Genomic DNA, 26887 nt, shown 5'->3' with positions numbered 1-26887 from the left:
AATGATGGCTGGTAGTTTAACCAACAACCAATCTGCATGTCTTTTTTCATACAAACAACTGTAAAGCTACTTTTGCCCACCCCTGTATTAGCAAATCGAATCCAACAATATATAAAAAGAATTATACACTATGGTCAAGTAGTATTTATTCCAGGTATGCCAGGCTGGATCAGCATTTAAAAATCAAGTAATATAATGTCATATCAATAGGCTAAAGAAGAAGAATCATATAATCGTATCAATTAACACAGGAAAAATCTTGATAAATCTGATGTACATCCCCCATTGAAAGCCACTGGCTCAGAAGATGCTGGATTCAAATGAAAGACTGTGGCCAATCAACATTTAAATAATGACTGAAATTTGACTGATAACAGTAGAATGTTGTTGCCTGATATCTCAGACCTCTAACAAAGGTGGCAGCACTATTTCATGAATTTTGAATCAGTATCCCCTGAGATCAAACACACTCTGAGTAGCAAAGGCATTGACGAACCTTGGGGGACTTTCCAAGAGGCCTACAATTTCTAAACATCTCTTCAGATTTGATGGTTTTTCCCATGAAACTCTACAATGCAATATGCCATACTGAATTATTACTTTGAGCCCTTCTCTGAAGAATCAGAGAATTGTTTTTCCACTTATCATTTTCTGTGATGTTTTAGGGACCCTCTGTTTTAGGTATAAAAGGTGTCCTGAAAGTTTTATCTTATTTTTTCCACATTTATGATCTGATTTCAGGAAGGCAAACATCAAAGATGTCAGACTTGCACACTTGGTTAAGATAGGATCATGGGTGCCTGAGGTCACTTGGTTACCTATTTAATCAAAGTGACAATAAAACTTTTAAAATAAACGTAGACTATAATATTACTGTTTTAAAGCTTCAGTTTGTTCATAAGTATGAAAACATTTTTATTCTTTCTTAAATAATTAAGAACATGAGCCCGGCTGGTGTGGCTCAGTGGCTGAGCATCAACCCATGCCCCAAGAGGTCGCTGGTTTGATTCCCGGTCACAGCACATGCCCAAGTTGTGGGCTAAATCCCCAGTGAGGGATATGCAGGAGGCGGCCAATTGATTTTCTCTCTCATTGATGTTTCTATCTCTCTCTTCCTCTCTCTCTCTCTCCAAAATCAATAAAGAAAAAAATAATAATTAAGAACATGAAGTCAACACCTAGTACTGAGAATGATTTTGTTAAGACACAGAATCTCCGCTATCTAGGGAGTATTACATGGAGAGTGAAGAATGACCCTTTGTATTGTAGGCAAAGTCATTAAACAGTAAACCAAGGAGACAAGCCCAATGAAATTTTGTAAACCCTGCCAAGATTTTACACATTTCTTTTTTTTTTTTTTGTATATGTCCCTAGCAAGAACCGAACTCGGGACTCTCTGGTCCACAGGCTGACGCTCCAACCGCTGAGCCAAACTGGCCAGGGCAAGATTTTACACATTTCATCATTTCCTGTTTGTTTTTGTTTTTCAGATTCAGGTCATCTAAACCCAGGCAAATACAGTTTGCTTTCCAATTTTTTGTTTGTTTTTTTGTTCTTCCATTATACTCCTAATATTCTGAAACAGACGTAGGGAGCCCAGGAGGTTTTATAATAATCCTAAGATTTTATTCATGCTATGAGGAGGAAAATAAAACTCTTTGTCCTCTTCCCACTTTAGGTTCTCCAGCTGGGCCCTGTAAATTAGACCAACAAGAGGCAGATCACCCACAGAAAAGCAAACAGGAGTTTGTTAACATGTGCGTCTTGCATACACGTGGGAGTACTCAGCAACCAGCAGCTCAAAGGGGTGGCTAGAACACGGGTTTATATAGCATCTTAATTAAAGAACAACACCGTTTTAGATAAGTGACAAGACAAAGGAAAAGGACTTTGAGCTTCTAGGGATGACGAATTGTGGTGAGGCAAATATATGGGAAAAGTAATGGTAGATGATGGCTGGTTTTCAAAAGATTTATGTAGCTCCCTCTGGTGCCTTCTCTGGCCTGATAAGGATCAAGAGTTGTCTCGGTCCTTCCTGGTAGAGAGAGGAGAAGGGACACCTTTATAAATGTCTGGCCTGTTTTTAGGCAAATGGGGGAGGGGAGAACTCTTGTAACTGCTTCTCAATTGCTTTTTTAAACTGAATTTTTAGATTAAATGAGTCTCAGTCGCCAAAGATTTGCTAATTTGTATACTTGGATTCTTAAAGCATTTCTGAGTTAGATTTTATATGAATAATATTTTTTAAATAGCACATTTAAGGATACTTTAAATTTAATTAAGCTCAATGTCCTTACGTTCTCAAAATTTCAGCAATATTCAATTTATGTAGGTGCTTATTTATCTCTGCAAACCAATTAGACAGAGCTCCTTTAATTTAAGAGACTTTAGCCCTGGCCAGTTTGGCTCAGCGGTTAGAGCATCGGCCTGCAGTCCAGAGAGGCGTAGGTTCAGTTCCTGTTAAGGGCATGTATCTCGGTTGCAGTTTGTCCCTGGCCCTGGTTAGGGTTGTGTGGGTGGCAACCACTCAGTGTGTGTCTCTATCACATTGACGTTTCTCTCCCCCACCCCAACTCTATCTGAAGATAAAATGCAAAAATGTCCTCGGGTGAGGATAAAAAATAAATAAATAAATGATTTAAGAGACTTTATAATCTGATTTATTAATACCCTCCAGATAAATAAAACCATTACACACTCCCTCAGAAATAAAGTCCTTTCTGAATTACAGACAAATCATCTTAGAGATACATAAAGAGCTGAGCTCCCAGTTTCAGACATGAGAAGCTATGAAGAATTCAAAATTCTATAGTCATTTAAAAAATGCCTCTTGTCACATTATAGAGTCATTTCCAACAACAAATTACTATCACATTTAAAGCCATAAAATGCTGAAATGAATTTATAAATAGATACAAAACTGGCAGCACTGGTCACTGTCACCCGGGTGATAATCAACCACATCACACTAGACATAATTTACATGTCTACGGCCAAGAAATAGTTGCATTTTTATCAGTTTTTAACAATTTATAGAGTTGTAAGTTTGTTTGTTTGGAGTTTTTTGCCCATTTCAAAACCCTTTACAATTTTCCCCTACAGTCTTATCAGAATCTGAAATGTGCCAAGTAATCTAATCTGGCAGGCCATAAATGGATTAGACCAGAATTCAGGTACAATATTTTTTTCCCCTCTCAAATATATCAATCTGTCCTTTAGGTCTCCGTTTAAACACCACACCCTACAGGACAGCTTCCCAGAACAAGCAGTCTCAAGTAAGTTTTGCCTGAGGTTCTCACTCACGGTCTTTTTTCTCTTTGTATCATTTATCATAATTTGCAATTATGTTTCTATTGAAGTCTTGTTTAAAGTCTGTGCATCTCATAGGGCAGAGATCATGTCTGGTTTACTCATCATTCTACCCTCAGCATCTAGCACAACATCTGGTTCATAGTTAGGTGCTCACAAATAGCAATTGAATCAGTATGTAAAAGAGAGAGAGCCAGAGAAGCAGTGAACAGCTCTCTGAGAGCTGGGTTCACTCCAAGTCCTTACGCAATGGACATGAGGGCCGTAACAGGTGCTGCAGAAGTGCTTCCTTTGTCTCTCCCACCTTAAATTAGATCAAGTTCTCACAGCACCCTCCAGAGCTTGGAGGTTGACCACCTGTCCTGAAACTCCTTGAGAGCGTCTTTCAGGGCCAGTGAGGGTGTCTAACGGTCCACCTGTGAGTCCTGAGGTGGTGCGAGCACAGGCCTCGCCTGGGTTCTGCATGTGTGCTCAGCCTGGCAGTCTTCGCCGGCCTCTCTTGAACCTCACACATCCTACAGGCCAGGAGAAGGATGAGAAAAGCGAGGCTCAGAGACTCAGAAACCAGGTCTCAGTTATCACAGGAGTTACTCTGGAAGGTTTTTCTCAGCCAGGCACTTGACACACATCATCTCAGTTAAGTGTCCCGAAGGCTCTACAAGGCAGGAATTTGTCATTTTACACACAAGAAACAGGCAAAGGGAAGTTCCCAGTCAGTGGCGAGAAGAGGCAGGATATGGGACCAAGGTGGCCAATACATTCCAGGGCCTGTGCCTTTGGTCGTCACATTGAGTGTCTTCCCACTTCACTTGCACTTCCACCTTTGGCTGCTCCACACTTTCAGGTCTCCACCCCAGACCTGGAGATGCGCTAGAAATCAGGACCCTGGTCGGCAGGAGAGTTACGTTTGCTGGACAAGGGCTACGTCAGAGGCCTAGCTTCCTAACACCATCCGCTTACACAGCCAGGAAGCCAATGGGGAGAAAAGGGTGATATGCAGAGCGATGCCTTGGGCCTTCGTGACTTCACAGCTAATTATGCACCTGTCCTCACAGATGAGAAGTGGGGTGAAAGACTGGGGAGTAGAAAAGAGCCTCCTCCTTCCTCCCAAGCTCTTGACAAGATACAGTCTGAGGAGAACACACCTCTGGAGGACCTGAAGTAGAGGCCTACAATAGATGAGCCGGGACCCTGGGCACTCAGGAGAGCTTGGCCTTTCTACAAACAACTGGCAGACCGTAAGTGGATAAGACCAGAATGAAAGTATAATATTTTTTCCCCCTCTCAAATATTACTGGCCGGTTTGGCTCAGCGGTTAGAGCGTCGGCCTGCGGTCCAGAGAGACCCGGGTTCGGTTCCCGCTAAGGGCACGTACCTTGGTTGCAGTTTGTCCCCAGCCCTGGTTGGGTCATGTGGGTGGCAACCACTCGATGTGTCGCTTTCACGTCGATGCTTCTCTCTCTCTCTCTCCCTCTCACTCTATCTGAACAAAATATCGAAAAATGTCCTCGGGTGAGGATAAAAAAATATATATATATATTACTGGATGTTTGGAATTAATAATAGGTATAGAATGGATTGCATAGAAATAATATAAAAACGGGAATTCTAAGTTTAATTTTTAAAAAGGTGTGTAAAAATGTATCTTTTAAAATTTATTCATTCTTCTTCCTTCAAAGCACAGCTTTGGAAAAAAAAGAAAAACTATGGTAATAGCTTTATAGGGCTTTTTAAAGCCTCGAAGTAGAGTTTTTAAGAAGCAATTTTTATTCAAATGTTTTATAATCATCTACTTAATAGCTCTCTTTAAAATTTCTATTCTGTTTATTACTCCCAGTTAATGGCCTAAAAGTTAAATTTAGTTATGAATTTTCTATTTTAAAAAATCTCAGTTCATCAGAAGCAAGAAAAAAAAGACTATATTCCTTCCCATGAATCTATTTAAAGACTGGCTTGTCATCCTAGCTAATTACCCATATATTTCTACTCATGAATTGTCATCCTGGTTACTTCGTTCAACCAGAAAATATTATGGAGTTACCCTATTGCATTATTCTTTTCACTTTTTGGATAAAAAAGTGACACTCCCAGGGCCATTTTAGGGGTATCTGCCTCCAGAGCCAATTCAGCCCCTGCGGCGGGGTCTCCCATCTCAATCACCCAGTGTGGAGCCCCCCGACTTATCCAAGACTTTGTGATCCTGGTTGATGGGACCCTGCTCTGTGACAGGCCTGCCAGTCTGTTAGTGACGTCCCAGCGGACCTGAAATGAGTTCTTCCAAGGCCTCATCTAACCACCAGCCCTGGACTGCCCTGACCCTCTGGTCCACAGCTCCATCTTCCAGACCCACAGTTCTGCTGAGTGAGACCTGCATCCTGGCCCTGCCAGGACTGTCCTGGCTCCATGCAGGGGCCATTCTCAGAAGCTCCTTCTAACCCACAAGTGTGTCCCAATCACTTGAAGGCGCCTAAGTTCAGATGGACTTTTAATCCCCAAAGTAGAATTTTCTGGAGTGGTTTCTACTGAGGATTAATTTATGGAGAAAGTTTCAAATAAAGTACAAGCAGGATCCAAAGTCAAACCACTTTGGGAAATTTCTCTTGGTGATACACAGTACACCATCATTTCTGGGACACTTTGCATAGAGAAACCTGCTTCAAATTTCTGATTTTACAGATTTTTAAACTAAAATTAAATTTACATCCTAAGAAGTTCTGACCTTCACCATAGGTTCATTCTGCATTGCTAGGACTCCTGATATCCCCCCTTTTTTTAAAGAGACTCTACACCCAAAGGAATGAGATGTAGTTATCAGATAACTCAAAGGCTATTGTGCAATCACTGAGTGGTGGTATTCCCTTCGGCTCTGCACTGGAAGTTGCACACGGTCTGATTTCTTGGTTTCACTGATTAAATAATTCATATACTGAAGCACATTAAATTAAATTCTGTGAACCCCTGCCCCCCAAACCTGGCAAGTGGACTGTGTCTCCATAGACTACAGAAGAAAGAACCAATACGTGTGAAAGATAATTGCTTTTAATTTTCTAGGATTTCACTTAAGAAACATAATAAAAGCAGATTTATGTGACTTGATATGACATTTCTACAAAAACATTTCCCTCCAACATCTGGTCATTAGCATATAAATATTTACAATGAAAAGAATAGGCAAGGAGAAAGGACATCTTCATTCTTCGAGTCAATTTCTTTCCAGTGCTTATCAGAATTTTAACTAATACTGTTCTGTACCCCCGGTGGGATACAGTAGTGAACAATTCACAGTCTCTATCCTATGAAGCTTCTATTGAGTGGGGCAAGAGACAGCACATAAACAAAGGCGCAAAAGAATGTACTTCCCACTACCAGTGATACACTGAACAGGGTGGAGATAGCGCCGAGGGGAGGAAGTCATTTCAGATTAAGGAATTCATTCAGTCAATCTCCTTTATAAGGAGGCATAAATAAATGTCAAAACATGACTATAGGGAAGAGATTTCTACATTTATTTCCAATTTACATGTCAAATCTTTGGAGAGCAATTAAAATTATTAAATTATTAGATGTTCTTTTTAATTTTGACTGGGTTACATTTATTTATTTATTAATCTTCACCCAAGGATAGGTTTTTGTTTCTTTTTATTGATTTTATTGATTTTATTTTTAGTGTTAATCCTCACTCAAGGATATTTTTTTCACTGATTTTTAGAAAGCATGGAAGGGAGGGGAGGTGGGGGAGAGAAAAAGAGAAAGAGACATCATGTGAGAGACACATCAATTGGTTGCCTCTAGTTTGCACCCCGACCTGGGCAGGGGATTGAACATGCAACCCAGGTACGTGCCCTTGACTGGGAACTGAACCCATAACCTTTTGGTGCGTGGGCCAGTGCTCTAACCACTGACCACACTGGCCATGGCATGTTATTTTATTGATTTTAGAGAGAGAAGAAGGGAGAGGGAGACAGAGAGAGAGAAGAGGCAAGAAACATCGATGTGATAGAGAAACATCAATTGGTTTTCTCCCATACATGCCCTGACCAGAGATCAAACGCGCAACCTGGGTATGTGCCCTGATGGGGAATGGAACCCATAAACCTTTGGTGCCTGGAATGACACTCCAACGAACTGAGCCACACTGGACAGGGCTGACTTGGTTTACATTTAATTCTTAAGCCTATAACTAACAACTGCTTTAAGGAATAAATAAACCTACTATAATGAGGTTATCATCACTTTAGCATATAATTAAATGAATTCTGACAGAAAACAAAACATTTTATTTTTTTCTTTTTTATTTATTTATTTTTTTTAATCCTCACCTGAGGACATTTTTTTATTTATTTTTTATTCAGATAGAGCGGGAGGGAGAGAAAGGAAGAGAGAGAGAGAGAGAGAGAGAAACACCGATGTAAAAGGGACACATCAAGTGGCTGCCACCCTCACGACACAACCAGGACGGGGGACAAACTGCAACCAAAGTACATGCCCTTAGTGGGAACCGAACCCGGGTCTCTCTGGATTGCAGGCTGATGCTCTAACTCTGAGCCAAACCGGCCAGGGCAAAACAAAACATTTTATAAATGCAGCATAAATAATCTAAAAGGCTATTCAACCACCATGCTAAACCTCATTGTTCTATAATTTGCCAGTGAACAGATTAGATTAGTTGCCTATATAGTTTTTATCTGCTCTTCACTTAAATAGAAGAGCTAATTTCTGCAGACAACACACTAATGTGACCTGACAGTTGGAGTGCAGCCATATTTTTATCAATATGAATAAAAAAATTTAATTTTTAAAAGTTAAAAACCTCAGACAATTCTGTCTTCTTTAGAAGTTATGAAAGCATCTCTTCATCTGAGGGCAAAGTAACATGCAATTACTCTACTAGCAAACATCCCGTAGCGAACACTGAGAGTGTTGTGGCGCGACAGAGTCAAAGAAAGACCACTAGAGAATTAAAGTCCAAATAAGAGCCGTTTATTAGCCGGCCGGCCTCTGATTCCGAACACCCCTGTGACAGAGTCACAGAAAATAGGATCTTCTTGATATAATGCCCAGGGCAATAGCAATGCTGTATAGAATTAGTTTGCCTTACAGATTTCAGGAACACCCAGGTATTTCAGGTATTTCAAGGTATATAGGGTCACACTTAGCCCCGAGCTGCACAAACACAATGCAAGCCTGATTCCTCAAGATTGTGGGGAAGGTCAAGTCTCTGACTCAAGACCTCCAGGCTCTGTGGACTCTGTCAGACATGTAGCCGGCTCCCAACAATTTCTTGGTTCAGGGAGTATTCCAATTTACTGAGGTTATTTTGACTAAACAGATTCAGCTAGAGGGCATACAGTGACTTTCCCAATCATCAATTATGGAGCAGCACAATAATTTACTAATCATCAATTGTGGGGTTATAAATATGCCAGCACAAGAGGAATAGGTATATCTTAGAATTTAATTAATCCTGTGAAAGATATATAGTTATAGAGGAAAAATCTAAGTCAGAATATAATTGCAATATCCTTTTATTTTATTGATGCATTTTCCACTCAAGGTTCTTTAATTTCCAGCATTATGTCAAACACAGAACTGAGGGGAAAATAAAACATAATTGTACCACGATTTCTCATTAACTGTTGGGCAAATGCCAAGGCCTCCCCACTAAAAACAGAAGTGAAGAGGGTAATTTTCTTAGCAAGCAACTTAATTTCTAAGAACCAGATCCATTAATACAGACCACAAAAGACCCAACTTCACCCTGTCCATCCTGCAGGCAGAGAGAGACCCACACCTAGAGAAGCTAAAATGGCTCTGAACCAGAGGAAGGGGTGAAAGGGAACTGACGAGGTAAACTGATAAATCACACTATTTTAGAGTGGGACATAAAAATGTCAAAATGGTAAGATATTTTACATTGCAAACTTTTTTTTTTTTTTTTTTTTTGAGGTCCAGCGGAATAGCAGCTTTATTAGTGATGCTGGAGTCTTTCCAGACCATGTAGGTAGAATATTCCCCAGGGCTCCAAGGAACTGGGGTGTCGGACAATACTGGTAGCACTCACACGGGAATGATAGAAATAAAGCTTTGGTGTACGTATTTCAGGAAGACAGGTGAACACTGCGGACAAATACTGCACACGACACCGGCTCTTAACGTGAACTGGGTTTTTGGCCAAGGGGGTAACCTCTAAGTGATTAGGTGCCGGGCTGCTTGGGCCCAGCGGCTGGAGGAGGCGTCTAGGGCTGAGGCTCCGCTTGGCCCTGCCCTTTCCTCTACATCTGCAGGTACCGCCCTTTGCCTTCCTCAAAGCGCTTCTTCTCGTCCTCGGTCTCGGCACGAGCTGGGGCACCGGCAGCAACCGGCCATCCTGGCTCAGCGACACGTAGGTGAAGAAGGCGCTGGCGGCCTGGTAGCGCTCCTGTGAGTTGTCCACCACGGGGTCGGTGTCCACCAGGACCTCCATTTCCATGGACGTGTTGCTCGTGAAGGTCATGCGCCCGGAGATGGTGATGATGCAGCCTTTTCTGATCTTGTCGTGGAGGTTGATGGCGTCCACAGAAGCTGTGACTATGTTGGTCTTGCAGTGACGTGCGGCCACGATCCTGGCCACCTGGTCCATGAGCTTCATGGTGACACCTGGGTTGCAGGCTTGATCCCAGGGCCGGATCAAGCACGTGTGGGAGGCAACCAATTGATGTCTCTCTCTCACATCCATGCTTCTCTCTTACATTGCAAACTTTTAAATGTCAATTCCCAGCAAAAGTATAAAAGGAACATAATAATGAGTGCTAAATATATCCACAGAGATAGATAATCCCAAAAGCAGTCTCTGCATTATCTATAATTCACTGACCTTCCAATGTAAGAATAGAGCGTTTCAGGACATTATTAGAGCATTTAAGTAAACATTTGAAGCAAGTCTGAAAATTTTCCAATTCGAAAGCAACAGCGCCTCATTCTAACATTTTCCTTCTTCCTTTGCCTAGTTTGAAACACCCGTCCTTATAGCTCTGACAAATTTACTAATCGTTCAGAATATCTGTAAGCTGTTATGGTGCTCTATTTTCACCTGCCTTTGCATTTCATCGTGATACAAGATGAACAAAATAAAAGTTGGACTCCAGTCCCTGCACTACTGGGCTAGGGGATATCATTTTTACAGCTAAAAGTAAAATGCCAACCAGTGGACCCAGAGGCTGATTTTAATGATGCCACACTAAAAATAGCAAAACTGAGAGCTACCTGGAAGTTTTTACTTCAGATGAAAAGAGTAAAAACTCATCCTTCAGTTGCAAATCAGCCAAACCCAGAAGCAGTTAAGGCGGGACACTGAGCATCACTCAGCAGCAGGAAGGGAAGAGAAAGCCTTTCCTGGAAACAGGTAACCTTGGGCATTTGAAAGAACTTCCCAGGACAACAGCAACAAATCTACTTACACCTAAAGTGAGCTCTGAATAGCCATCAGAGAGAGCCTAATGCAGGCAAGTTACTGAGGAGGAGCGCACAGCTCAGCCATAGAGAAAGAAGGTCCAAGAAGCCAGACAAACACAGACAAGGGCAGAGGTGATTCCCAGGCCCACGTGTGACTGGCATTCACCAGGGCCGAGGCAGAAAACCTAGAGATGGACGTTCACATTCACACCTGTGATAACTACAGAAGACTAGCTCGGTTCCACGGTGTCAGGACCAGTTCACAACTTTTCTTGTATGTTTTGCTCTGGGGGTTTCTTGACTTGGAGTTCACAGTACAGAAGTGGGGGAAGGGAGTCTGTGAACTTGGAAGGAAGGTAATTACACATTTATTTACACTATCCTCTATCTGAAATTTAGCTTTTTCTTTATTATAAATGCAAATAACAAACCACAGTTTCTGTGACTTTGTCACCAATAAAATCCTATATTTTCACATTGCATCTTAAGTTGTTGCACATACCTTGAAATAGCTTCTAGTCTTTATTATTTCATATAGTACAATGCACATATATTACTATAACACCAACTGGATGTTAAGTTTGGAAAATACTGAATAGAGTAAGGTTAGACAGATTTCTGTACTATGAATTTCTCAGTCTGTGATATTGCAAAGAGGAGTGTGGATATTGGGGGTGGGGGGTTAGCATGCAAAGCTGGTGTGGAATAAGGAAGCCCTCTGAATTCCTCTCCCTTTTGTCACCTCTAACCTTTAGGACAAACTCTGCAGATGTCCCACTCAAGTCTGGTTGGTGCTACAGGGGATCAGAGGGTGGGCATACCAGCTCAAGCGTTGCTGCACATCACGAACAGAACTTTGGAAATCCTCATACCAATGTCACAGTCACATCAAACACCCAAGTGCAGTCAAAGGGACGTGCAGGTTGAGAATCACCACACTCTACGTAGGCACCATGAATATGTGGATAAAGAAGATGTGATGCATATAATGGAACATTATGTAGCAATTAAAATTAATAAAATCTTGCTATTTGTGACATGGATAGACCCAGGGTGTATTATGCTAAGTGCAATGTCTGACAGACTTAATTATATGTGGAATCTAAAAAACAAAATAAATGAATAAACAAAATGTAGAGAACAAGCTGATAGTTGCCAAAGGGGGGTTGGGGAATGGAGGTATGAGTGAAATTTAAAAAATAAAAAACAAAGAAGGTGTGTTACTTGTCTGCTCCCCCCAAATAAAGTTGGTGTCCTCAAGGATGAGTAGAAAGGGGCACTGGCCACCATCCCATGGTGACCTCCATACTAGACCTAGGTCCCTTCCCATCTTTTATTTATTTATTTTTAATTTTTTAAATTTTATTTTATCCTTACCCAAGGACATTTTTGCATTTATCTTCAGATAGAGCAGGAAGGAGAGAGGGAGGAAGAGACAGAGAGAAACATTAATGTGAGAGAGACACATCGACTGGTTGCCACCTACTTGACCCCAACCATGGCCCAGGACAAACTGCAACCGAAGTATATGCCCTTAGTGGGAACTGAACCAGGACTCTCTGGTCTGCAGACCGGTGCTCCAACCGCTGAGCCAAAAGAGCCAGAGCCCTTCCCATCTTTTAAAACATCAGCATAACAAGACCCTGTAATTAATCTGTAAAGCACCAGAACTTTGTGATCTGACACAGTTAATCCTTCCTAGTTACTCTATTTAAAGCTTTCTGAAGATAAAAGTAAGAAGACAGTTATAGATCTGGCCAGTTTGGCTCAGCGGTTAGAGGGTTAGAGTGTCGGCCTGGGGACCAGAGAATCCCAGGTTCGGTTCCCGCTAAGGGCACGTACCTCAGTTGCAGTTTGTCCCCGGCCCCGGTTGGGGTCGTGTGGGTGGCAACCAGTCCATATGTCTCTTTCACATTGATGTTTCTCTCTGTCTCTTCCTCCCTCTCTCCCTCCCGCTGTATCTGAAGATAAATGCAAAAATGTCCTGGGGTGAGGATAAAATAATAATAATAAAATTTAAAAAAGAAGACAATTATACAGGTTGCAGAGACCAGAGAAAGAGGATTAAGAAAAAGGGAAGCTCATAGCTGGCTGGTGTGGCTCGGTGGATTGAATGTCATCCCATAGACTGAGAGGTCCTGGTTCGATTCCAGGTCAGGGTACATGCCCTATTGCCAGCTTGATCCCCATTAGGGGGAGTGCAGGAGGCAGCCAATCAATGTTTCTCTCTCTCTCTCTCTCTCTCTCTCTCAAAAAATCAATAAAAACAGCCCTGGCCGGTTTGGCTCAGCGGTTAGAGCATTGGCCTGTGGTCCAGAGAGACCCAGGTTCAGTTCCCGCTAAGGGCATGTAACTCAGTTGCAGTTTGTCCCCGGCCCTGGTTGGTCGTGCGGGTGGCAACCACTCGATATGTCCCTTTCACGTCAATGTTTCTGTCTCTCTCTCTCTTCCTCTCTCTCCCTCCCACTCTATCTGAACAAAAAATGGAAAATGTCCTCGAGTGAGAATAAAAAAATAATAATAATAATGAGCCCTGGCTGGTTTGGCTCAGCGGTTAGAGCGTCGGCCTGCAGTCTAGAGAGACCCTGGTTCGGTTCCCGCTAAGGGCGCGTACCTTGGTTGCAGTTTGTCCCCGGCCCTGGTCGGTTGTGCGGGTGGCAGCCAGTCGATGTGTCCCTTTCATGTCGATGTTTCTCTCTCTCTCTCTCTCTTCCTCTCTCTCCCTCCCACTCTATCTGTACAAAAAATGGAAAAATGTCCTCGGGTGAGGATAAAAAAAAAAAAATGATAGCTGAGATTCTCCTTCCATCTTGTTTTGTGTCCTGAGAGCTTGGCTTGGATCTCCAAAGAACAAAGGAATGCCAAGGAGAATCCCATCTAACAAGCTTTGCTGAGTGCCCTGAATTGACTACACTTACCTCATACTCTGACCATTCAGAGTTCTCCACCACTGCCCACTCTTCATCAAACCTAGCATAAAATACTCCGGTCTAACTGTTTCTTCAGATCTTCATTTCCTTTTGAAGGCTTCCGTTTCCCATAAAATTTATCTTAAATAAATTTGTCTGCTTTCTTCCCGTTAATCTGTCTTTGTGAATCTCATTTTCAGATCCAGACAGGTCCCATAGAAGAGTGAAAAAAAAGCTTTTCCCTCCCTTGCAAGAGACAGAGAAACAACTACAAAAAAAAAAAAAAATCCAGTAGCCCAGTGCTTCCCAAACTTGATTGTGCACATGTATCTCCTGGGGATCTGGTGAAAATGCAGATTCAGATTCAAGGGATCTGAGCTGGGTCCTGAGACTACATTTCTAACAAGCTTCCAGGTGATGCTATGGAAGTAGACAAAGGATCTGCAGGCCTGAAGAACTGACCAGAAAAGGCCCAGTCAGGCTCCACCCTCCTTCCCAGTCACAGACCCCGACTGTCTTCCTCTCTCCACACACAGGGCAGGACCCAGCTCACTTCCTGCCATGATGTCACAGGTCCCTGGACATTCCACAGTATCCTGGAGACTAAGGCAGAGGGAGTTGAGGATCCTCCTCCTTCAACTGGAGGGGACATGGCAGTGAATAGGGGAGTGACAGTCTTTGTCCTGCTGCTGTACTGCTGTCACAGAGCTGAGCAGCTGGCTCACAACTTTTCAGGTACAGTCACAGTGGGTGGTGGTGGCAGGTAGAAAACATGCTACTCCCTGGGCCTGAATCAGGTCCCTCTTCTTCCCTCCTGGAATATTTATTCCCTGAGGGAATGAAGTGAATTGAAGCCCTTTTTAAAATCTGGAACGCCATGAGAGAGTAGCATATATTATGTATTTTAATTTTTTATTATGGAAAATTTCTAACTTACCCAAAATAGAGGAATAGTACAAAGAACCTCCATCACCTGGTTTCAATTATAAGCATTTTGCCATCCTGTTTTTTCTACACACACACACATACACATACACACACACACACACACACACACACATACACACACATACACTTGTTACTAGGAATATTTTAGCACTGTCCAAGATGTCTTATCATTTTATGAAAATGTTTTCCTGCTAAGATAAGGGCCTATTTTATTTATATATACCTACAACATCATTAATCAATAACAAGATGAACAAAAATCCTGTAAACAATTGAACATGGGCTAATACCCAGCCCGTGTTAACATCTCCCCCATTGTCTCAGAATGTCCTTTTGCAAGTGGTTGGTTCTAGTCACACCCAAGCAGCACCCATGTGCCTTTGGCTCTGGCTTTTTTGCTCTGACTACTTACATACTGAGAAATGGGACAGTGGACGGGGGAGGCCACCTTGCCCACCACTTTCCAGATGAGGACCCAGACCCAGGAACTCCATGCAGGGCTCTGCAAAATCAAATCTATTTAGAGAGAAGTCAATGAAAATTCAATGAACATTGTTAAACTATTAGGGTTTTTATTACCCCACTAGATCCAGTTACTGCAAAGCCATCCAATTCAAAAATTCTGGAGGATATGTCTGGACTATTTGGTAAGGAGTTCCTCTTATCAAACATTTGGTCTGTGTTTGTATGGACTTGGGTGTCAGTGGTGTTTTCCAGATAATCTGGTGCAAATTACACAAGGTGGAGGTGATGTACTTTGAGGCTAAAATCACATTCCCATTGCCCCAGAGTTCATGGCCTTAAGAGTCTCCAGCAGACAGCCCCCTGCTTCCTGCATTTACTCTGCTTTACTGCTTTACTCTGGTCAGCCAAGCTCCTGTCCCCTGCCTGTCCCTACCTGCCCCCGGCTCCTGTGGGTTCTCTATTACAGTTAAATTACTGTGCATGGTCACATCTTTAGAGTCCTGCCCCTCACACACAGCTGGCTTACCTGGACAATTTCTGGTCCACACAGTAGGTGCGCAATAAATGCTTGTGGTTCCCATCAATATCTACTCTTCTCCATGATCCAGAATCTAACTAGACACCATGATTTTTAGAAACTTAAAATTGCTTCTTCTGTATAATAGCTGGCCCAGAATGTGGCCAAGGTCTTCTCAAGGTGGACGCAGTTATTGCCAGAACAGCTGCACCAGCTAAGAATGCAACTGGCTACATAAATAAGGCCTGAGTTGGCAATGGCTCAACCAACCATGCAGGGGTTGTGATCTCGTGCCATCAGCAGCTCAGTGACATGAGGCCGTATCCCTGTGGTCACCCTGCCCATTCACGGCCACTTCCAGGGCAGGTCCCGACACCATTTCCCTTTTATCGGGAAAAGTTAAATGATTTGCAGAACCCATAGACTCCTGCTTAACTGTGTATATCCAGTAGCTCACCCGCCTTGCAGGGTTCTCAAAGTAGCCCACTGGAGTGCACATATCACCCCAGACAAGTTCAGGGTCTGTGCTGGAAGAAGAAGAGCATGGCTGTTGAGTAGGAATGCAACAGAACCATGGGAGAGTGTTTCCCTGTGTATGTTTGTGACACCTTTGTTTCCAGTAATAATTACTTCTTCACCCCCTTTACTCATGTGTTCCACATGAGCGGGTGACCAGAGTCTGCTTTGCCTGGAACTGTGGAGTTCCCAAGATGTGGGACATTCATGCTAAACCAGGAAAATTAGGGCAAACCAGGGCAGGTTGGTAGCCCCCACCCCAACCCAACATGTGGACTGGTCGGTCGGGGTGTCCACTGTGTTGCAGATATGGGGCTGCTGCACAGACAAAGGGTGCTGGTCAGCATGACCACTGTGTTGTAGAAATGGGGGGCTGTTTAGGGTGCCCATTGTGTTGCAGAGATGAGGGGCTGGTCAGGGTGACCATTGTGTTGTTGATATAGGGGGACTCACAGAGGCCCCTTGTCCCAGACTGTATTAGTGCTTATACACACTGCTTTATTTTAACCTCATAAATAGCCCAATATAATACAGACTCCATTTTACAGAAGACAAAACCAAAAGTCAGAGAGAAACTTGTCAAGATCATGTTCCCATGAGAGCAGAACCAGAACATGGGTTGAGTCTGTTCAACACAAAGCCCTGTCTGGACTAAGTTATAATCTTCCTAGGAGAGGTCAGAAGGATGCAAAAGGAAGAACATGTCACATTTTGTAGCAATTAAGAAAGACGTTTGTGCATACACAGGGGCAACTTGGAGAAAGTCTCAGGGAGGAGACACCAGGGGCTGGAAGGAAAATGATAACTATGCCTGAGGCCACACTTCCAGCCTATCTTTGGGGGTCAGTGTTTATTATCCAGGGAATCTGGATGGTTTCAGGTTTTCATAAATTAGTTAGAGAGGTCCCCTCACACCAGACAACTTTCTTTAGAAAGCCAACTCCCACCCTGACTGGGGAGCTCGGTCGGGGCGTTGTCCTGTGCACCAAAAGGCTGCGGGTTCAATTCCTGGTCAGGGCACACACCTAGGTTGTGGTTCAATCTCTGGTAGGAGTGCATACGGGAGGCAACCGATCAACGTTTCTCTTTCACATTGATGTTTCTCTCTCTAAAAAAAAAATCAATAAATATAAAAAAGAGAGAAAAAACTACTATAGAAAGCCAACTCCCTTGTCCATGGAGTCCCTGACTTCCTGTTTCCAGTCACCGCATTCACAAACTGCCTCAGGTCTGTGTAGAGCAAAAGGGTGTGGGTTCTGCATCACTGGCTTTCACGTGTTCTTGTGTGCTTTTCCCAAGATGAAATTCTAGTCCAAGAGATTTTGGATCCACATAAATCAACATTACTTGAAACACAAAGACCACTGGAAAAATCAATGAAGAATACAAAGAAAAAAAGCAAGTATACATTTTTTAAAAATCATAATCGTATGTATTCCTAGGGTCTAGGGTATTACATGCACAACCCCAGCATGTTAGCATTCTTAGGGCCCACTACTTCTGGGGCAAAAGCAAAGGGAGATGTGGAAGAAGCAGCTGTCCCAAACCATTTCTATAAACTGCCAGAGACTAGGGAGGTCAAACCTAGACCAGCAGAGACAAGTTCCCTTCATTTTGGGGTGGTCTCTGGGGTATATGTGCAAGCAAGGTCTTGGGCTTGGGATGCAAATGGGGCTCGGCCACTGTAGGAACATGGGGCACAGGAAAATAAGCTTCTGAGAGCAGGGCAGCCACCATGAACCCATCCCACAGGATTAAACTAAGGTCTGAAAAAGGATATACCCAATGCCACACTGCTAGTAGTGAATAAAAGCAAAGAATGTACTTTTTCAAAGTGAAGCTTCATGTTGTTCAAAATGCACATAAATAAATAAAGTAGCACACTAAGAACCAAGACAGAATATTTGGTTGACACTTGCTAAGGGGAAAGCCAGAGATCAGAAGTCTACACACTGTGCATAAAAATGCATAAAGCAGCAGGTAAATTTGGCATTTTCTTGAAATTTTACATCCAGATGTAAATTCCAAGTCCTTGGATTAGCTCACCCAACATCTGCCAAGACCCAAACTACTGGGTTCAAGGCGGTCAGATGATGCCTGACTCTGTTTACATTATTAACTTTCCAACACATTTCCGATGGAACTTGAAAATTCTATTAGCATTCCAGTCTAATATTTTAAAATAAAGTATGGACCAAAATGTTGATGAGAGTATACATTTATGTTTTTCCCCATTTTTTCCCCATGCTCTTCATCAAAAAAAGCCCATATGAAAATGAATAATCAAGCTGGGCATGATAAGCCTCATGGACAGAAATTCTCTTCCGGGAATGAAGACAGACTTTTTCTTAATGGTAAATGCAACCTGGTAATTTCCCTGCCTGAGTCCAGAGGGTAGTGGGGAGTACAGAGGGGCCAGACACATGCAGATGGAGACAGTGCCTTGACAGGGGATGTAACGTGTGGTTGGAGAGCATGGCTGCTTCACCAGGTTAGGCCGATTTCTCATCTCTTTCAGGGCTGAGGGACAGCCATGCCCACCCCTACCCTGGGTCTGACCCTAGAACACTAGGCCTAGAGGAGCTGGCAGGAATGTTGTCCCTGCAGGCAGGTGGACGCCAGAAGGGCAAGGAAGGTGCTGTCACAGTGCCCATGCCCTCCCAAATATTCAGTTAAGTCTCTGCTCCTCTCCTGGGGTGGGTAGGGTGGTGAGAGCCCAGAGTGTCCCCTCAGGATGTCTCCAGGAGGAAGGAAAAACATTCCTCCAGGAGACAAGTTAGCTGAAATGAAAACCAGTGCGCCAAGGCTCCAAGGCTGAGGAGCCAGCATCCCATGGGTGACAGATCTTTTCTTTACCCTAAAGAAGGGACACCTGTGCAGCTCCTAGGACACCCATGTGAGACCCCATGGTGGGCCTAGAGGAAGGATCAGGTCACAGCTCCCAAGCCTAACGGTATAGCAGGTGTGGGGGAGGGAAGCTGACTCAAATACATATCCCCGGGCCCCACCCAGTGACGCTGCAGGTGGCCCAGGAACCTACATTTCAGCCCATTCCTCCAATTAGCCTTCTCCAGTGAGCTGACCTCTCATGTTTGCAAGGACTGAACAAGAATAGGATTTTAGTTAAAATCAATTTCTAACACCTCTGGGTTTGTCCCACTCATTGATGTCTGCAAATTGCCTGATGGTTATAACTTAAATAAGCTGGACACCTTTTTGGCAGTGGGACCACAATAAGAATGGACCACCCATGAGCTGGAGTGGACCCAAGAACACAATCTCTCTGCATCGTACCCATTACATTCACTGAATAAGCAGAAGGAAGTAAGAATGGACTGAAAATTCCAAGACAAGCTGAGAATGAGAATCAAGGGGGAATAGTCTGAATCAGGGGTAAGAGGTGAGGGAGAAAAAACTGAAGAAGGCAAACCACTGCCAGAGAAGCCACCAGTCCACCAGGGTCTTCACAGGGACCATGAAACTTCCAAACCTGCCATGTGTGCATGGAGGGCTGCAGGTGGCACTGCCTAACACCACTGTGTTTGTCATCCCTGATCCTCTGCTCAGTCCTGAGACTGGTCTGATGGCCTCCACAGAGCCCTTCCTCCCTGAATGACCCTCTGAGCTGCTGTGACACACTCTAGATTTCTCTGGGCCCCAAGGCAAATGCCACGCTTTGCTGTAAGGGAATCTGTTTAATTGAACTGTTTTGCTCCCAACTATCAAGCCAGGACCAGCCACTTTAGGGACTGAGAGATAACAAAGGTTAAGTTAAGAGTTTGGGGAGGGTTGGGGAGGGGCTAGCCTAGGAGGGGATTCAGGGCCAAGAAGAAGCTAACCTATAGTCTAAGGCAAGGAAGGAGGTAGCATCTGGGGTTGCCAAGGAGGAGGGGCAGGGGAACAGACAGCCTTGTCCTCAGGTCACCATCTTATGCAATACCTGCTCCACTCTGTCTTGATGAACTGATGTCGATGAAAGGAAAACCCAGGACACCATTCCTTTTTGGCCACTTGTCCCAACAGAAGCTCTGTTAAGTGGAGCCTTCTGGGCCACTCACCAGTACTTGGAATGCAAAGAATCCACCCAGCTGCTCTTCAGGTGGCTTCCCCATGAGCAGCGGTGGGTGGCGGCCCACTGAACCTGTTTTAGACCTACCAGCTTCTTGACAAAAAGCCTGAGAGTCAGGCCCTGGCCGGTTTGGCTCAGTGGTTGGAGCGTCGGCCTGCAGACCAGAGTCCCGGGTTCAGTTCCCGCTAGGGGCACGTACCAAAAAAAAAAAAGCCTGACAGTCAGGCACTGCTGACTGGCACAGACCCAGACCATCGGTGAGCCCAGAGCCAAGCCATGTCTGTCCCTGACATGTAGCACGTGAAACAGAAATGTATGACAAATTAAATGAGGCCAGACCCCAGCGTCCCATTATACCATTTTCCTCTGCTTCTGTTCCTTCCCCGCAAAAAGCCCATGATTTTAGTAAATGACATAGTCCACCAACAATGTTACAAATGCATATTTGGTTCTGAGATGCTACCCTTGTCTGCCTTTTTACAATGCTGGGTGTCAAGCTCACTATTATTGTTTCTAAAAGAATGCTAGGGCCAGGAACAGCAAGCCGGGCACTTCTGGCTTAACATCCTGCGCCTATTTGCTTGGGTGGAAAGGTAAGGGAGACTCTGGGAAGGCTTGTGGCATGTACTATTCAAAGACCTGCATCCATGGCATTAAGGCTTTCTTAGACTGTGCAAATTAGTGTGCACGTGTGCAGTGCAAATATCAGCGGCATTCTCACTTCCAATGTGCAGATCAGGAATTAAAATCACACAGGCAGCACTGGTGACTCTCTGGCACCCAGGAAGATCGGCCTCTTAAGCAATGTTCTGCGCCTCCTCCTTAAGCTGCAGGACATGAAGAAAGGTATGAGCGGGAGGAAAGCTGCATTAGTGGCAGGCAGATCAGATGAACTGAGGTTGACTGCAACTCTAAAATATTGTGGGTTTTTTTTTATCTTAACCATTTAAACTATTTGAGTATAATTCAGCTAGTGAAGAACTCCTATGCTGGCAACAGCTTCAGTGTGGCAAAACTGAACTGGGCTCTGCCTAGCTGGTAATAAAATTCTTCCAGTCCTACTCCTGTGTTTTTCAGATGCAAAAACAAAGGCACTCCCAGGTTAAGGGAGTGCCCTGTATTCCACAGCAAGCTATAGGCACATTGTGTACTGGCACCCAGGCAGGACTGATCACCATGGTATGAAGAGGTAGTCAGAGTTTTGCTAGAGGAGACAAAAGCCTTAGCATTTTTTTGCGGGGGGTTGGGGAGGGTCACAATAGAAGCCTGAATGGGTGAGGTGGCCCACTGGCAGGAAGTCTGATGTGCCAGTGAGCCAGGGAATGAATGGATGGTGCCACTTGGATGCAGATGAAGTCTCCCAGACCCATGGGAGAGTTCCTCCTTCACTTGCTGGGAAGGGAAACCAAGGCTGACCTGTCGCTTTCTCACTCCCTAATGTAATAATGCCTCCAAGCTGCAGAGGGAACAGGAAAGAAATTGCTGAGTGGGATGGAGAGCAATCACTCTCAGTAAAGATAATGATGGTCCATCTGCATAAAGATATGTATTTGCAAAACGTTGTAGTAGAGAGACAGATTGTCTCTGGCTACTTATTAATGGAAGTGGGTTGCTGCTCTGTGTGTGTGTGCGCACGTGCATGATCCCAAGTGTATAGGTACGAGTGTTGACATGTCTGAGAAATAGGTGACAGGAAAACAAATGGATGGGTTATACAAGAACAATGTGAGGATTTACAACAGTTTCTACCCTGAAATAATTGTAGACTTACAAAAAATCTGTGAAAGCAGTACAAAGCATTTCCTGTATTCCCCTTAACTAGTATTCCCTGGTGTTAATATTTTACATGACAGTACAATTCCTAAAATCAGGACATTAATAACAGTGATGCAACACTGTCAAATGGCCTACAGACCTGATTCAAATTTTGCCAGTTATTTTACTAATGCTTTTTTTTGTTGTTGTTGTTGGCTCTAGGATCCACCCAGGATTCTACTTTGCATTTAACTGTCATGTCACTTTATCTCCTCCAATCGGGAGGTTCCCGGATGTGTCTTTGTTTCTCATGACCTTGAAGAGTACTGGCTAGTTACTTTGTAGACTCTCTTTCAATTTGAGTTTGTCTGAATGATTAGATTCAGGTTATATATTTTTGGCAAGAATGTTTTTTAAGAAGTGATGTTATGCTTTTCTTTATACAGTACACGAAGATATGCTTGACATAAACATATCTCATTACCTTGATCAGTTAGTTATTCAAGGTAGTGTCTATTAGGTTTCTCTATAATCATATTAATATATTTTTCATTTGTAACTAATTAGTACTTTGTGGGGAGATACTTTCAGACTATGAAAATGTCTTATTTTTTATCATATTTTTACCTATTAATTTAGCATTCATTGCTTTTTACCTTCAAAAACTATGACTGTAGTAGTTGCTAAAAGGTGACTTTTCTATTTCTGTCATTCCTTCTACATTGATTAGTTAGAACTCTAATGTACAGAAGAGCTGTAACTTCTTTCCTATTGTTTATCCTGGGAAAGGAAAGGAGCAAAACCTCCTACCTCAGAGAGAGGAGTCGCAAATGCTCACACTCTCAGGACTCAGGCAAATATCTGCTGCTATTGGAGGAGTTAGAAAATTAAAACTCTCTATCTCAAGAAAAAAAATGAACTAGGTATTGTATTGGACTCAGGACTCTACACTAATACTGTAGAAGTTGTTCTATAGGCTCCCCCAAATTTTTCTGTTTAAACGATCATATTTACAAATAAGGGCATTTGTCTTTCTGACATTTATGCCTTTTGTTTCTTTTTCTTGCCTTATTGCACTGACCAGGACCTCCAGTATGATTTAAATAGAAGTGGTGAAAGAGAGCATCCTTGGCTTCTTTCAGACCTCAATAGGAAACAGTTTAGTCTTTTGTCATTAAGTATGATGTTGGCTGTAGGTTTCTCATAGATTTAATATCAGTTTGAAAAAGTTCTTTAATGTTCTTATTTTGCTGAGCAGGGGAACCTCTTGGAAACTCACTCATTCTATTTCCTGGGATAGAATTATTCTGTCACATTAGTGAGAGGCATGATGGAACGTGTAGTGGAATTTCTCCTTTCCCCAATATTTGATTGTTTAAGCATATCCTTTTATATTTAGCTTCTTAGTGATGTCTGTCATACTCTAGTGGATATTTCATGACATGGGGTAGAAGATAAAGGAAAAAGAGACATAGACATGGCTGGCTGTGTACTTGTTGATGAATAACCAGTGTGTGTGTTGACAAAGGAAATCTAGCTGATGCTTTCAGCACCTTTCTGAACTGATGGGGAGGGGAATGAAAGGCTTACAGTGGGCTTGGGAGACAGTGCAGGGGAGAGGCTAAGAACTTGGGGCTGAGAGTCATGGCCTGGTGGAAAAGAAAAATATAGAAGTTTGGAATTAAACCATAATTGTCAAATTTTGATTATTGTGCTTAATTTTTCCCACAGAAGAGGAGAAAGAAATGTTATATCAGATTAAAAGCCTAACAAGTCTGGAAAAAATCATTGACAGTCTTCAAAGAACTTTAGGTAAATGGAGCTTGGGGCCATCCTGGTGACAGGTAAATGTGGAGGATGGATCCTTAGGCTGGGCCTTTTATTTTTTCTGGTATGAAGAGGAATGTCTACCCAAGGGACATGTGTGCTTGTGAACAGCACTCTGAAAAAGCAGGTGACTCAGTCTCCCAGGGTAGACCAGCTGTAAGTCCCATAGGAGTTTCCTGGTGGTTGTCAATGTGGAGACATCTGCCCCATTCGAGTCTAAATTTGAGGAGTCATGGGCCATGTGTGGGCGTCATCTCTCCCTTCTTATCTAAACTTATTGAGAGGCCATTTCACTCTCCCAGGAATAACTGTGATGCATGAGGCCACTGTCACACACCCACATTGTGGTGAATGCCTTCTCCTTGTGACCAGGCCCAGGAAAGTCCCCAGACCCTGTCACATGTGCCTCTCAATGAAGCTGGCCTCCCACTTGAGGCTGATTCTCATATCTGTGGGGTCCCCTTACCTCCTGCCCTTCCCACTGCCTTTTCTGGTATGACATCCTAACTGCTGAAGGTCCACGCATTTCTCCTGTTGCTTCTGCCCCTGGCTCTATGCTTCTCCCCAGAACTTTCCAAAACACCTCTAAGCCTCTTCTCCAGGCCAGTCCTCCTCCCGTCCTCTGGGCCTCTCTGAGTTAGACTCTGTGGTCACATTGACAGTTCAATACCTCCAGCATTCTACATCCCACACATCTGTCCACACACCCTAAGGCTGCATTGGTTCTAGGGACACATCACACCATTAGTTTCAAGCTAATGTTAATGAAAACGTCTAAGGATTTGGTAAATGTGCTCTTGCTAAGCCACATGCAGTTGGCTTTTGTAGATCCAAGTGCAGGACCAAACATTTAAGGTTGGTCACCTTAATTCAACCTTTAATGATTACTGAGTATCTACCATTCACCAGGCACTGTTCTCAGTTTTTAGGATTCATCACCATAGACACAGAGACCCCTGCCCTCGTGGAGCTTACATTACAAGGGAGGGTCATATGTGTCTCATTGTTCCAGCCTGTTGGGAAATTCCGGGGTCCTGACTCTTCCAATCAGCTGCTCCTCCAAACCCCTGATCATCTTCAATGAGGCAAGCCTGCCATCTTGTCCTTTAAATGCCAATGAGGATGGAGTCTCAGGCACATTACTAGACACCTGTCAGTTGTACAGGTTGTCATCAGGCACAGGCAAGGAGCGACTCTGAAGTAGGATTCTCCCCATCTCAGACTTTGCAGGGCCAGAGCCAGCCCTGGGGCCACAAAATTTTAGGCCCCAAGGTCTGCACCCCCTCCCACAGTAGGACCAGTTTAACACAAGCAGAGGTCGAAAGGGAGGGTAGTGGTGGCTCAACCTGCTGCAGACTTACCAACTGTACTGTCATCCAGCCAATTTCTGCTGCTCTGATGCAGATTTCAAGGGAGACTTTGCCGAATCCCCAGTTTCCTGGGATTGAGTGTTCTGACATGGAAACAGTAAACTCTCCTGTAACTCAACTATCTAAAAATGGAGTCTCTCCACTTAAATATGATCTTGTAAGTCACCCCAGCACCTATACATTTGGGGGAAAGGCAATGGAAGCTCCCTGAATGACAGTGGGGCGTACAGAACTTGTTGTTCGCCAGCAATGCTTGGACAGGAAGGACCAAGTGTCCTTGACCTCCCCAATATAACATAACAGCAATGGTTCCCTAGCGAGCTGCCCTTGACGGGAGAAGCCCAGCAAAGCTCAGAGAAGACCCCCACTGGGTTTTCAGGCAGAATGCAGTAGAAATTAGATATTAAGCCAAACAGACTAGCTGAGCAAGCAGATTGCAGCCTGGCCTTCTGGGTTGTTCCATCTCCACTCTGTGCTCCTCCATCTCAGCTTCCTCCTGTATCCTGTATCCTGAATTCTTACTCCCCCAAGAACCTGTTAGTTCTCTCTCCTCCACCTGACTCACTGCCAACCTCACCTAAACCCATACTTCCACTTTTTTCTCCATGCAAATAATGCCCATATGAACCCTGAATGCTCTGGGGTGTCATCTTGCATCTTTAATATCCTCTGAGCATCTCCAGGGCGATGTCTGCACCTTAATTAAACATGGAATGCCCCATATCGGTCTCACTCCCCGACTCTCTTCGTACATCTCCTTCCAGTCATCTAGCTCCTCTGGGGAAACTGAAAAGGAGACTGCATTCACTGAGCTTCTGATCTACATGAACCTAGAGGATCTGACTAGGTGCTGGTGGGAGCTGGGTAGTGGCTCAGAGTGCAGGATGGGCTGACCTGGGTTCAAATCTCTGCCCAGACCTGAATGAGTTGTGTGACATTGGGGTGATCTTGGGCAAGTGACAGCAAGCACCTCCTAAGCTTCAGCTTCTTCATCTTCAAAGCAGGGTACTCAGAGCACCTGCCTCATAGGGGCAAAGAGGGTTGAGTACCGTTTGCTGAGAGCTTAACGTGGTGCCTGCACACACACCTGTCCACTGGACCTGTGGGAGGGCCACACTTTAAAAGACAAGGAAAGTGTTTGCTGTGGGTCAGGGACAACAAAGGAGGGAATCTAAAGCTGCTTCTAGCCCCACACCCCTCAATCTCACAACCCCATCAACGTTCATTAATGTGAGGGATCCACGGGAGGGTCTGCAATGCAGGCTAATAGGAACACCTAGAATTTATTAAGAACATCTCCTCTTTTCAAACAGTAAACAATCTCAAGCAAAGAAGAAAGAAATATAAAAGTTTGTTCAAAGCATCCAAACACCACAGGCTGAAAGAAAACCTAAACTGAGAAACCAAGACTGCCTGAGGGACTGACCACTCACTCCCACCCCGTGGAATAAAAATAAAACAGAATTACCAATTATCCAGAATAAAGAAGAATCATTTTATTCAAGGAGTACCAAATAAAATGAACATATTTAAATATTAAGTTGAAGGGCCCTGGCCAGTGTGGCTCAGTTGGTTGGGCATCGTCCCATACATCAAATGGTTGCTGGTTCGATTTCCAGTCAGGGCACATGCCTAGGTTGCAAACTCAACAATTGGACTCAATAATCTCAGGTGGGGGATATGCAGGAGGCAGCCAATCAATGATGCGCTCTCACATCTATGTGTGTGTCTCTCTCTCCCTCTCTAAAAATCAATAAAAATATTTTTTAAT

General features: G+C 43.7%; 1 protein-coding gene across 1 annotated transcript; it reads left to right on the top strand.

Moving 5' to 3' along the window:
- Positions 1-14299: 14299 nt before the first annotated feature.
- On the top strand, positions 14300-26515 carry LOC118622390 (sperm acrosome-associated protein 7-like). The gene is made up of 6 exons (XM_036249796.1): positions 14300-14384; positions 15185-15244; positions 17395-17493; positions 18360-18449; positions 23651-23731; positions 26430-26515. Exons 1-6 carry the CDS (start codon positions 14300-14302, stop codon positions 26513-26515), a joined length of 501 nt encoding a protein of 166 aa, XP_036105689.1.
- Positions 26516-26887: the final 372 nt, after the last annotated feature.

This window comes from Molossus molossus, unplaced genomic scaffold (assembly GCF_014108415.1).
Source record: "Molossus molossus isolate mMolMol1 unplaced genomic scaffold, mMolMol1.p scaffold_m16_p_9, whole genome shotgun sequence".
Classification (NCBI taxonomy): domain Eukaryota; kingdom Metazoa; phylum Chordata; class Mammalia; order Chiroptera; family Molossidae; genus Molossus; species Molossus molossus.
The sequence above is the reverse complement of the archived record's forward strand: the minus strand, read 5'-3'. Positions and strand labels throughout refer to the sequence as shown.